At 38.5% G+C, this 14,075-nt stretch overlaps 1 protein-coding gene across 1 annotated transcript in view; it reads left to right on the top strand.

The window, feature by feature from the left end:
• VWA8 (von Willebrand factor A domain containing 8) overlaps positions 1-14,075 on the top strand; it is a 386,454-nt gene that overhangs the window by 85,490 nt on the left and 286,889 nt on the right. Inside the window, exons 10-12 of the mRNA XM_070409005.1 lie at positions 896-1,027; positions 3,395-3,529; positions 3,619-3,696. Coding sequence (XP_070265106.1) covers positions 896-1,027; positions 3,395-3,529; positions 3,619-3,696 — 345 coding nt within the window. The remainder of the gene's footprint in view (positions 1-895; positions 1,028-3,394; positions 3,530-3,618; positions 3,697-14,075) is intronic.

Raw genomic sequence — 14,075 nt, 5'->3', positions numbered from 1 at the left:
GTTGAGGTTGAAGATAGTTTTCTTTAAAAAAATCTATTTTCTTGGGTTGTGTCATTCTGTTGAGTAAATGGTGATCTATTCTTTCATTGAGGTTCAATCTTTCACTGTAGTGATAATGTTATGGTTGGATTGGGGGAGCAATTATTTCTGCCTGTTTAATACTAAAATGAATTAAGCTTTTCATATTGAACATGCTGCTATTAGTAGGCCATAGTATTTAATTAATTTTAAATTAGTATTCTCGTTTTTCATATACTTATTTGTGTTTTCTCTGTGCCTTTTTTACGTAACTAGGGGGTATCACCAAGTGTTAGAGCATTGCTAATTGGCCCACATGGAGAAAGAGTCAATGGTGTTGGCCTTTTAAATCCAGTTTGATAAATATTGAGAACCTACACTGTAGAAGGCACTGTGCCAGATACTGTGGAAGATTGGTTGTTATAATTCATTGTAATCAGTTAAGCTAACCACACACACAAACAGCAGAATTATGTCTAGCAAGTTCTGGTTTCATGAATTTCAGGTCAGTTTATTTAAGAAATCAACTAATACAGGCCTTATTTTACTTTACATGTTTTCATGAGTTTCATCATCCCTTTCTAGGAAACTGGACATTTTTATTATCAAGAAATGTAGGCTGCAAACTTCTACCAGTCAGAAATTCAATAATTCCATTTCCTGTCCTTAGTAAAATTTGGGGACTATTTTCATATCACTTCTAGTAATTGGCGTAAGTAGAATGGTATTCATGAAAGTAGGAAAAAAATTCTCATTAATTTTTTTACCTCTACCTTTATAATGTAGAGTGAGTTTCAGTTCTAATAAGACAGAATCTTCAAGATATCCAACAATAATACTAAAATAAAAAGTCCATGATTTTCTTGTAATTTTACAGCGGTTTGAACTCCAAGATTCAAGAAGCTCTTTGCTTCCTGAAGAGATTGTGAGAGTGGAGAGGATGACTGAAAATCACATCTCCCAAGCTTCTGTTACTGTCCGGATTGCAGGAAAAGAGGTGACCATTAAGGTAATGAGTCAGAGTTTATACTTTAAAAAATATGTTTTAAGAGAGAGGAAAGGAGAGAGAGAGAGAAACATCAATGTGAGAAACATCAATTGATTGCCTCTCTTAAGCACCAAGCCTGGGGATTGAACAACTTGCAACTTGGATATATGCCTTGACCAGAATCAAACCTGCCACCTTTAGGTGTATGAGATGATGCTCCAACCACCTGAGCTACACTGTCCAGGGCCAGAGTTTATACTTTCTAAGATGTGCCTGGTTCTGCCTATTTTTATGACCTACACTGGGTGTATGATCCCCTTGTTATTCTTTGGCTCTATAGCATCTACATATCTGTATCTATATTTATCTATGTCATGTATGTTTTAAACTGGAAAAGTTCAGGAGAAACATATGGATAGCCTTTTCTCAAAAGCAAAAGTTGACCTCTGAGAAAATGAAGTTAAGTGTTGATTAATGAAAGCATTTTGTAGTTGGAGTCCTTAGTAAGAAACAGTCAGTCTTTTCAAACAAATTTTAGCAGCTAGGGCATACTTTTTAAATAAAATCTTTGTTAATTACATGGGACAGTTGAAAGAAGAGCTGTTCTAGTGAACAGTTTTCAGAGGAGGGGAATGATATTTGGTCATAGAGCTCCATTTGCTTGCTCTACCATCCTTTCTAACCCTTTCTTTGAGCTCCCTAAGAACCTTAAGAGGTGATGGAAACTATCTCAAGGAAACCCAACTTGGAAAAAATGCTGACTTAAATAAATTGTAAATAAATAGAGGAAAGAAAAGGCTTGCCTTCTTATGTTGTGACAGACCAAACTTTAATTATAGACTTTTTGTTGTGTTTTAATGTGATATCATTAATACTTATTCATGTTACTGTTTTACTCATTCATCAAACTGAACATTGATTATTGTCTACTATGACCTAGGCTCTGTATTAGGCTTTACTAGTGCTACTGTGTACTAGTCACTGCATTTGTCTCTTTGTATATATTATGCCATTAAATCTCCCAGTAACCCTGTAGTTAATTTTATTATCTCCCTTTTACAGATTAGAAAACTGATAGAAAGAGAGTAATCAATTCACCCATGGTCACCAGCTAGGAAATATCACAGCTGGGACTTCTAGACAGGATTATTTTCCACTATACCTTTCTGTATCCTTCAGATGAATGACCTCACCAAGCTAATGGTAAAGGATAGAGGTAGATAAATAGGGACTGCATTGGAATGGCTATGGGGATATAGAGAAGGAAGTAATATAAGGAGTCAGAAGGAGTAGAGTAAGTTTCAGAGAGGAGGTGGGACTTGAGCTAAGTCTTGAAGTATGACATAAGAGTTTTCCAGTGGCCCGGGGGTAGAAAGATGAAAGGACATTATAGGCATTCTAAACAGTAAATCCAGAGACATGAGGTATGAGCAAGGTTTCATTATTTCCTTCCTTTTAGTGATAGTTTTCTAACTTCATTGCCTCTAGTCGCTTCCAGTTAGCCTTCTATGTTACCACCAGGCTGATCTTTTTAAAATGCAAATCTGATCTTGTCACTTCCAAACTTACAGTTCTTTAGGGTTTATGTGTATATGGTATGATCAAGCCCAGAGTCCTCAGCAGAGCATGGAGATCTTCTTCTGATAAGAGACTAATAAGGAGGAGATAGGAAATAGAAGAAGTAGGTATGTGGGTTTCGAGGAGAGATTTTAAGAACAGATGCTTCTGAGTGGTTAACTAAAAGAAGAGTGGGAAAGGATTTATGGACATGGATTTCAAAAGTCAGCAGGTCATTGGTGACTTTGGAGAGTCCCATTGGACTGATTTTAAATTCTGTACTTATAACTGGAATTTGGACAAAAACCTTCATTCTCAAGTAGTGACATTGTTATTTTAAGTTATAAATAGGATGAAGATTACATGATTCTTATGAAAATATCTGCCAGCATGGGGCTTTCATTTTAGAGGGATGATTGATTTGGAGGGTGCTTGATGATCATCAGATCTGTGAATGAGAAAATAGTTGCTGCTCTATTGAAATATCAAAAAAAGTATAGAACAGTGGTCGGCAAACTAATTAGTCAACACAGCCAAATATCAACAGTACAAAGATTGAAATTTCTTTTGAGAGCCAAATTTTTTACATTTAAACTATATAGGTAGGTACATTGTTATTAATTTAATTAGGGTACTCCTAAGGCTTAGGAAAAGCCACATTCAAGGGGCCAAAGAGCCACATGTGGCTCACGAGCTGCAGTTTGCCAACCACTGGATAGAATTGAATTGAGCAAGAAATTTGTAGGGCTTGAAATGGCAGTTATGCACTTTTACTTACTAATATTTTGAGAAAACCATATCCTTATTATATTTACCTCTCTTTTATTACAGGTGCCAGCTGGGACTAGGCCATTCAGTCAACCTTTTGCATCAGAACGTTTTATACAGACTTTAAGCCATAAACAACTACTGGCTGAAATGATGCAGTCTCACATGGTTAAGGACATATGTTTAATTGGAGGAAAAGTAAGAATGGCAGCCTCACTGCAAACTTCTGTTTCCTGACTTTTGGTTGTTTTGATTTATCTCTTAAATGATTGTGTTTCTGTTTGTAGGGTTGTGGAAAAACAGTCATCGCTAAGAACTTTGCAGATACCTTAGGATACAACATAGAACCTATCATGCTCTATCAGGTACAATGTCCATTTTTAGCACTTGTACTATAAACAAATGTGTGTAGACCATCAGTAGAATTGATAGGTATTTTACTTTAACTTATGACCTATTAATTTAGATGTAGATAAATAACTGAAATAGCAATCAAATTGTAAGTATAATTATTTCGAACTTTGAAGGTATGTTCTAGGATATCTGGTGGGCACAGCGTGCCAGGATCTCTTTTTAAAGGGAGATTCATTGTACATGCATGTACAAACACACAGTACATTTAATTGTAATTTGGAATTCTAAACAAGGTGCATTTTAGCAGTAGTGGAATATAAGTAGGTACTCACCAAATCTATTATTTTTTGTTGTGGTAAAATATGCATAACATAAAATGTACCATTTTTACGTGTACAATTCATTCGCATTAAATACATTCACAATGTTGTGTTACCGTCACCACTATCTATTTCTAGAACTTTTTATAATCCCAAATAGAAATTCTATACCAATTAAACAATAACTTTCAATTCATCCCTTCCCCCAGACTCTGGTAACCTCTATATAATTTTCTATCCCTGTTAATTTGCTTATTCTAGGTACCTCATATAAGTAGAATCATATACTTTTTATCCTTTTGTCTCTAGCTTATATTACTTAGCATGTAGTTTTCAGTATTTAGCCATGTTATAGCATATATCAGAATTTCATTAACTTTTATGGCTGAATAATATTTGGTTGTATGTATATGCCCCTTTTTGTTTGTCCATTCACACACTGATAAATTTTGGCTATTGTAAGTAATTCTATAAATTATCTTATCTAATAAAAGAGAAACATGCAAATTGACCATACCTTCAGTACACTCACAAGCCATGCCCAGCAGCCAATCAGAGCGACTATATGCAAATTAACCCAACCAAAATGGCGGCCAGCAGCCATGGAGCTGGAGCAAACAGGAGGCTTGGTTGCCCTGGCGATGGAGGAAGCCAAGCTTCCCGCCTGCCCTGGCTGGCTGTGGGCTCCACTCAAGGCAACAAAGTTTCAATTATAGAAGATAAATTAATCCCAGATACCTGCTTCCAGCCAGCCTCCACTGGGAGCTTGGGTGGCTGGGGGCTGTGGCCAGCCAGCAAACAGATCAGCCCCTCACCCAGGATGGCCACACCCTCATGGGATGAGGGTCCCCACTGGGGGGCTTGGCCAGCCTGCAAACAGCCATCAGCCACTCACCCAGGCTGGCCAGGCACCCCAGCAGGACCCCCGACCCTGAAGGGGCTGTGGCCAGCCTGTAAACAGCCATCAGCCACTCAACCAGGCTGGCCAGGCACTCCAACAGGACCCCCACCCTGAAGGGGGTGTGGCCAGTCTGAAACGGCCCTCAGCCCCTCACCCAGACTGGCCAAGCACCCCAGTGGGACCCCACCCTGATCCGGGACACCCTTCAGGGCAAACCACCCGGCCCCCACCCATGCACCAGGCCTCTATCCCAGTGGTCGGCAAACTCATTAGTCAACAGAGCCAAATATCAACAGTACAACGATTGAAATTTCTTTTGAGAGCCAAATTTTTTAAACTTAAACTATATAGGTAGGTACATTATTATTAACTTAATTAGGTACTCCTAAGGCTTAGGAAGAACCACACTCAAGGGATCAAAGAGCTGCATGTGGCTCGTGAGCCACAATTTGCCGACCACGGTTCTATCCTATATAATAAAAGGGTAATATGCAAATTGATCCTAACAGCAGAACAACTGGGAATGACTGGTCACTATGACACACACTGACCACCAGGGGGCAGACGCTCAATGCAGGAGCTTCCCCCTGGTGGTCAGTGCGCTCCAACAGGGGGAGCTCTGCTCAGCCACAAGCCAGGCTGTCGGCTGCCAGTACAGCAGTGGTGGTGGGAGCCTCTCCTGCCTCCTCAGCAGCGCTAAGGATATCTGACTGCAGCTTAGGCCTGCTCCCTGCTGGTAAGTGGACATCCCCTGAAGGCTCCGGGCTGCCATAGGGATGTCTGACTGCCAGCTTAGGCCCGCTCCCCTGGGGACATTCCCTGAGGGGTCCCAGACTGCGACAGGGCACAGACCGGGCCGAGGGGACACCCCCCCAGTGCACAAATTTTTGTGCACCGGGCCTCTAGTTATACAATAATTGTACAAGTATCTGTTTGAGTCCCAGGGTATTCCTGAATCATATTGTAATTCTGTGTTTTACCTGTTGAGGAATCCATAGTAGCTGCACCATTTTACATTCCCACCAGCAATTCATAGGTTCCAATTCCTTCATACTAGTATTCTTGTCAATACTTATTTTGTACTTTATAGTAGCCATCCTAAAGGGTGTGAAGTGGTAACTCATTGTGGTTTTGATATTGAGCATCTTTTCATGTACTTATTTGCCATTCGTGTATCTTGTAGAAATGCCTATTTAAGCTTCTCGCCAATGTTTTAACTGGGTTGTCTTTTTTGTTACTGAGTTGTAGGAATTCTTTATGTATTCTGGATATAAATTCATTCTCAGATATGTGATTTGCAAATATTTTCTCTCATTCTGTGGATTGTCTTCTCACTGTCTTCATAGTATCTTTTGATGCACAAAGGTTTTAATTTTGATAAATTCTAATTTATCTATTTGTTGCCTGTGTTTTTGGTGTTATATTCAATAAATTATTGCCAAGTCCAATGTTATGAATTTTCCCTCATGTTTTCTTCTAATAGTTTTACAGTTATAGTTCTTACATTTATATCTCTGAGCCATTTTGAGTTACGTTTTATATATGGTGTAAAGTAAAGGTCCAACTTCAGTCTTTTGCATGTGGATATCCAGTATTTCCAGCACTATTTGCTGAAAAGACTGTCTTTTTCCCATGGGATGGTCTTGGCATCCCTGTCAAAAATCAGTTGACTTTATATGGAAGGGCTTATTTCTGGGCTCTCCATTCCATTAGTCTATATGTCTGTCATTATATCAGTATCACACTGTTTGGATTGCTATAGCATTGTAGTAAGTTTTGAAATCAGGAAGTGTGAGACCTCCAGCTTTGTTTTCTTTTCCAGGATTGCTTTGATGTTTAGGGCCCCTTGAGATTTCATATGAATCTTAGGTTATGTTTTTCTACTTATGAAAAAAAATGCTGTTGAAATTTAATAGGGATTTCATTGAATCTGTAGATCGCTTTGGGTGGGTAGTATTGTCATTTTAATATTGTCTTCCAATCTGTGTCCATGGATGTTTTTCTGTTTATTTATGTCTTCTTTAAGTTCTTTCAGCAGTGTTTTATATTTTCAGTGTATTAAGCTTTCATCTCTTTGGTTAAATTTATTCCTATGTGTGTTTTATTTATTCATTTATTTATTTATTTATTTTTTAAAATATATTTTATTGATTTTTTACAGAGAGGAAGGGAGAGAGATAGAGAGTTAGAAACATCGATGAGAGAGAACCATCGATCAGCTGCTTCCTGCACATCTCCTACGGGGGATGTGCCCGTAACCCAGGTACATGCCCTTGACCGGAATCGAACCTGGGACCTTTCAGGCCGCAGGCCAACGCTCTATCCACTGAGCCAAACCGGTTTCAGCCCTATGTGTGTTTTAGTAGATTATTTTAGTGGATGTACATGTTGTGCACAGTATGATGAAACAGCAAACTTAACAACTTGTGTTTTTACAGAGTGAAATTTTCTGTCATGTATTTTTTGGTGATAATGTATCCTAAGACATTTTTATTCTTTTAATTTATTGATTTTATATATTAGTCTTTGGGTTATTTTCCTATCTTTTTACTTAAAGAAGAGCCTCTCTTTTTATTCTTTGGACAGTTCTGGAAGTGATTGTGATCCTGTTTATTTACATTTTAGGATACATTTTTTTTTTTGTTTTTTGTTTATTCTTTGGTTAAACATTTTTATTTTTACTGAATATATTTATACAAAAATGTTCTTAATTTTTTCCTGGCCAGTATTCTCCGTGGATAGAGCGTCAGCCCACATACCAAGGGGCCTCGGGTTTGAACCCTGGCCCAGGTCAGGGCACGTGCAATAGGCAAATAATTGATCTGTTTCTCTTTCATTGTTATTTCTCTCTCTGTCTTTCCCCCTCCCTCACTCCCTTCCACTCTCTCTAAACAATAACCCTGGGTGAGGATTACCAACAACAACAAAAAGTTCTTATTTTTGAAAACTGACATTTAAACCAGCTCCTTGTAGTGACCTTCAGTCACAGAAAATTTTGTTAACAACTCATATTTCAGATGATTATGTTGAGGATACTGCTTCGTGCTGCTTTAAGGTACTTCGTTCCTATTGGTTGAAGTGGTCAGAATTTAGAAGGAATTGTAATCACATGGTACTGGTAACTTTTGGGCTATAAGCAAGATAATCTATTGTAAAAGATATGTGAGAATTCCCCCTGAAATTAAATTTTCTCTTTCTTTTGTGTAGTTTAACTCATTCAGAGCACCAAGTTATTTAGGATTTGGAGTTACATTGAAAATAATTTTAGAAACAAAAGAGAAAACATCCTTCCTTTGTACAAAACTATCGTGGCCTTATACCCCTATTATTTTGTACAATTTTCATTGTCATGTTTCAAGAAAGATAGTAAAGGTATGTAGGTAAAAAGGGAGATGAAAGAAAATAGATAATTAACTGATTGGAAAACTTAAAAGGTTCAAATATTTACTAAGAAGTACTTTATGATTTTAAAAGATGAAATCAATAAAATAGCATGTGATCAAGATTATGAAGTCATGAAGAATATGAATTAAGGTGAAGATACTTAAATTAGTAGTGATATCCTGAGTCTTGAGAGATAAACATGTAGTGAAAAGAAAATAAATGTTTACGTTGTACAGCCGGCAGCAAGTATTGGAACTCACTGAAAGTATTTTTTGAAATTAATTTTTATGTATTGATTCTAGGTCTATTGGATTTTTTAAAGGGAAATAAGGAATTTGGAGGAGGGTAATATCTTTAACTTCGTTTATGGAAGATGCCATGAAGAATACCCTACCCTCTTACAGAATTACCTCTCTTGGTGTCTTCATCAGAGGTTAGAAGTCAGGTGGTTAGCTCAGTATGCTACTTCATCTGTCCTTCACCCTCCACAGTTCATGTTAAAAGTGATCTGAGGAGGACATTCTATCAACCTCTTAACCATCAAATTTCTAGTTTCCAATGAAAATACTTTTCTACCAAATACTGGGGTAGAAAAAAATCATCAATGTAATTGTAAAACAGGTTAAATTCTATTATAAATATACGAGTGACCCGGTGCACGGATTCGTGCACATTGAAAGGAAATTAATTAGAAGGTGGACGGTGGGGTGGGACTGGGTGAGATAGGCCGGACATGCCCTGGAGGCAACCTCCTGCTTGAAAGGCTTCTGTGGAGTGAGCGGGGTCCCTCTGGCAGGTGGGGTCCCTTGCCCTGGCCTGTGGGGATTGGGCCAGAACCAGCTCTCCAACATCCCCATAGGGGTCCCAGAGTGCGAGAGGGCACTCTGCAAAGATGCTGTCGTACAGGGTGTAAAACAGGTTAAGTTCTATTATAAATATACTAGAGGCCTGTTGCATGAAAATTTGTGCACTGAAGGGGGCTCCCTCAGCCTGGCCTGCCCCCTCTCACAGTCCGGGAGCCCTCAGGGGATGTCCTAAGCCGAAATCTGGCCTCTGCAGGAGGCTACCAGCTGATTAGGGGAAGGCACCACCCCCATAACCCCCTCGCTGCTGCTGCCTCTGGCCTCCCTCTGTGGGAGGCGATCAGGCGGTTCAGGGGAAGGTGATGCCCCCATCTAATATGATCTAGACTAATAAAAGGGTAATATGCTAATAAGACTGGACGTCTTCCGTATGTCCTTCCGGACAAAGCCGTAGTGGCTGCCAGAGCCTCGGCCCGGCCCTCGCACCAGCAGCTGCCATCCGAAGCTTGCCTGTGCCTCGGCCCGGCCCTCGCAGCAGCAGCAGCCACCATCCACGGCTTTGTCTGGAAGGACATCGGAAGACATCTGGTCTAATTAGCATATTAACCTTTTATTAGTATAGATTATATTCCATTTATACGACAAGGGTAAATACAAGCATAATTAACCTCTTCAGGTGCCATTGCTTTGAAATCATATGGAAAAGACCTTTTGAGGATGATACTTATTTTCTCTGTGACTCCATCCCAATTTGTTATTAGTATTATTTCTAAAATTATATACATGACTAGAGGCCTGATGCACGAAATTCATGCAAGAGTAGGCCTTCCTTCCCTTGGCTGCCAGCACCGGCTTCCCTCTGGCACTCGGGACCTGGGTTTACCTTGCAGCCCGGCTTTGTCCAGAAGGTCATCCGGAAGGAAATCCAGTCTAATTAGCATATTATGTGTTTATTTGTATAGATTATTTTCTTCACCCGAAAATAAAAACTCTCCTTCTAGTACAAGCTGGAAATTCTTCCTCATCTTTTTCCAGACAGTCCTGTTTCTGCATTAGATTTCTGTGGTTAGTTTACAGTGGTTTCTTTATTGTAGTGGTAAACTATCCTAAGATCATATGCTTGAGGTGTTAATACTATGGCCACTTCATTCTGCTATCCTTTAAAAGAAGAACCCAGCAAGAGATTATGTATATAGCCATCAATTCTAATCTCTCAGCTCCACTGCAAAACTCTGTGAACTATCTTGTCATTGAGAACATTATCTTTTTTAAAAAAAATATGTTTTTATTGATTTCAGAGAGGAAGGAAGAGGGAGAGAGAGATAGAAACATCCACGATGAGAGAGAATCATGGATCGGCTGCCTCCTGCAAGTCCCCCACTGGGGATCGAGCCCACAACCTGGGCATGTGCCCTTGACCGGAATCGAACCTGGGACCTTTCAGTTCTCGGGCTGACGCTCTATCCACTGAGCCAAACTGGCTAGGGCGAGAACATTATCTTTATATGTGAAAGAAGTAAATATTTTTGGAGAGTAACAATGAGCTTACAAAATTTAAAAAAAATTTTTTTTTTTTTTTTTTTACTTTCCTCTTCAGTTTGTTGATTAATGGATAAACAATGGTAGGAAGATGCTACCATTAAAGTTTATGGCAAGGCATTCTATTTCCTGATACTCTTTTGAAATATGAAGTCAGTCTCTTCTAGTTTTTGTCACAGAGTAAGATCATCTATAATAATCTATTATAATAAAAGCATAATATGCTAATTAGGCCAGACGCTCTTCCGGACGAGCTTCCGGACGAAGCCAGGGCTGCGAGGGAAGTCCGGGTCCCGGGTGCCTGATGGTTGCTGGAGGGAAGCCTGGGTCCCGGGTGCCAGAGGAAAGCCAGTGCCGGCAGCTAGGGGAAGAAAGGCCTACTCTTGCATGAATTTTGTGCATCAGGCCTCTAGTTTAATCATATTTTATTAATCCTCTGTCTAAAAAATGTAGTTAATGATAGCTGAAAGGAACTTAAGTTTCCCATAAGAATATTTTTTTAAAAATTTTTTTATTGATTTTTAGAGAGAGAGGAAACGAGGGTGAGGAGAAGAGAGAGAGAAACATTGATGTGAGAGTGAAACATTGATCTATTGCCTCCTGCATGCCCCCTACTGAGAATCGAGCCCAGAACCCAGGCATGTTCGCTGATCAGGAATCTAACTGGTAATCTTTCAGTGCATGGGACAACACCCAACCAACTTAGCCACACCAGCCAGGGCTCCCATAGACTATTTTGTTCATCCTTTGCATATACACTGTCTACCTTGTAGATATCCTACAAGGATTTGGAAAACTGGTACAGAGATAAGCAAACTAATCACATATTCTGAAAACCCTTTTCTAATTTTACTTTTCTCTATATTAATCTTCAGAGAAATGTCTAGGAGAAAAGAGGTTTCCAGAAGTATGGACTCAGAAAGTTGCCCCTCCCCCCTGCCGGCCAACCTCCCCTGGCCCCTCCCCCACCCAACCTGTGGCGGTCCCAATCAGCCCCATTGCCGGCCAGGTCGAAGGACCACACCAGTGCACGAATTCATGCACCGGGCCTCTAGTAGAGAAATAATAATGGTAACATATTTTTAAGTGAGTTTGTTTTTTTCTCATGACTTCTTTTCATGAACTGGACCAAAACATATATCAGGCACTGTATTGACATTTGCAGATTTTGAAACTGTTAATCCCTTGGTTTTCATGATAGAAACCAAGCTCCTGAGATTAAACATAAGACTTTTATTGCTCACACTTTCATGTTTATTAGAGCTCATTGATCTCTCTGGGACAGAGGAACTAATGTAATAGAATTAAATAATGGATTTGGGTTTTATAATAATATAGTCAGAATTAATGAAAAATTTCCAGACCTGACAGAGAATTCAGTGTGGATAAGTAACCCAACATCTGTTTTCCTAGATGTGGAGATTTCCCTGTTACATGTGCATGTATAAAGCTACGCTTAATCTGTGGGTTCTGCCTTATTTTTAGACTTTTCTATTTTTAGAACTGCATTTCAGATGAAGAAAAACAGAATCTTAACACAAATATGTGGCAATACATAAAATGAGTTTCATAATAGGTTATAAAAGTCTTGTTTACATCATTTGGCGCAAGTGTTAGGTCAGATTCTTTTAATTGGTTATTCTTTTTTTAATGTTGAAGCCAGTGGTTTCATAGTACTGAAGAAACACAGTTATTATTCTTTTCCTTCACAACCAGATAAGGGCATATTTCCAGATGTCTTTCCACACCATAAACAGCACCAGATTTAAGATCTCTTTCTTCTGTTTAAATACTGGTTGGGCCGAAACCGGTTTGGCTCAGTGGATAGAGAGTCAGCCTGCGGACTGAAGGGTCCCAGGTTCGAATCCAGTCAAGGGGCATGTACCTGGGTTGCGGGCACATCCCCAGTGGGAGATGTGGAGGAGGCAGCTGATCGATGTTTCTCTCTCATCGATGTTTCTGACTATCTCTCTCCCTTCCTCTCTGTGGAAAATCAATAAAATATATTTTAAATAAATAAATAAATAAATAAATAAATAAATAAATAAATACTGGTTGGATTAAAAGCCAAGTCAACTCCAATCACAATTTAAGATCAAATACATTTAAGGGATTTTTAATGAAATAATTACTGTCTAAAACATGTTGAAATCTTAGGATCATTCTTGACTCCTTGGCTAAATTTTAAATTTATTTTTGAAGAGAGGAAAATAGGAGAGAGAAACAGAAACATTGATGTGAGAGAGAAACTTCTACCAGTTGCCTCCCATATGTGTTCGGACTGGGGATCCAACCTGAACTGTTTGGGTGTACAGGACGACACTGCGACCAACTGAGCCACACTGGCCAGAGCTCTTTCGCTAAGTTTTTCTTCCTATAACTAAATTGAAACCAAATCCTTTTCTCCCTCTTCCATCTAATCTATAATCCCTACTTCTTCCTGTTTATCCAAATACAGTGGAAATATCTTTACTTCTTTTATTCTCTCTGGTTTGATTTCACTTCTTTGTCTTGGATATATTTTCTTGCTTCTCGTTTTTGCCTTGACTTTTTGCACTTTTCTCTCATCAAGATCTCAGGATATCTATATTCACTTAAGTGGTTTATAGTCCACTTTGGAGGCCGACTTTATTATTTTGCTCCACTCTGTCATCCTTTCTGTCTTCTTTGAAATTTTTTCTTTTCCCACATAGAATAACCTTCATAATGTTATTTTAAGAGTTGACTTACCTCAACTCCTTCAAATTTTTTAAAATAAAATTTATTTTTAAAGAACAATGTATATCATTATCACATAAGAACTTTAAATGCCGGACTCAAGTAATCCCTTCAAGTCCCAGGCTTACCAAGGCTTTTATCTCATGTTTTTTTCAGCTTCTTCTTGGTAATAATGTTGTGTTATGTAGAATATATCCTGCCTCCTTTATGTAGAATATATTTTTAAACTTTATTTTAACCTATCTGAGTATAAAACATAGTACAGTATAAAATTTTAAAAGTTAGCAGAATAAAATTTCCCTTCTAATTTTAAGGTACATTTTTAGTATATATGATTTTATATTTCCTGCCTATAATATCAGAGGCATGGTATAAGTGGGCCAATAACTACCATGTTCTTTGCCATAATTTAATAGATAAATTATAATGCATTATGATGTTATTCGTAATTGTAAAATTATAAATATTACACCATGTTTTAATCATTTCAGTAAGTTTCATCAGGCTACTAATATGCAGGTGTCAATTGCACACACAAGGAATTTTATAAATTAAATTGTAAAGGTAGGAAGTATAACCTTTACTCCAATAAGTTGCTTCACAAATACACTTTATTGAAAATGATGGAGAATGGGTGACTCTCTGTAATATAACACCAAGTTTATGCCCAACTAATTGTAAGTCACCATTATAATTATTGCCTATGCATACTAACATTTTATATT

This window comes from Myotis yumanensis, unplaced genomic scaffold (assembly GCF_028538775.1).
Source record: "Myotis yumanensis isolate MYYU_CA2020_CCGP unplaced genomic scaffold, mMyoYum1.0.hap1 SCAF_3, whole genome shotgun sequence".
Lineage (NCBI taxonomy): Eukaryota > Metazoa > Chordata > Mammalia > Chiroptera > Vespertilionidae > Myotis > Myotis yumanensis.
This window is presented reverse-complemented; position numbering and strand designations above follow the sequence as displayed.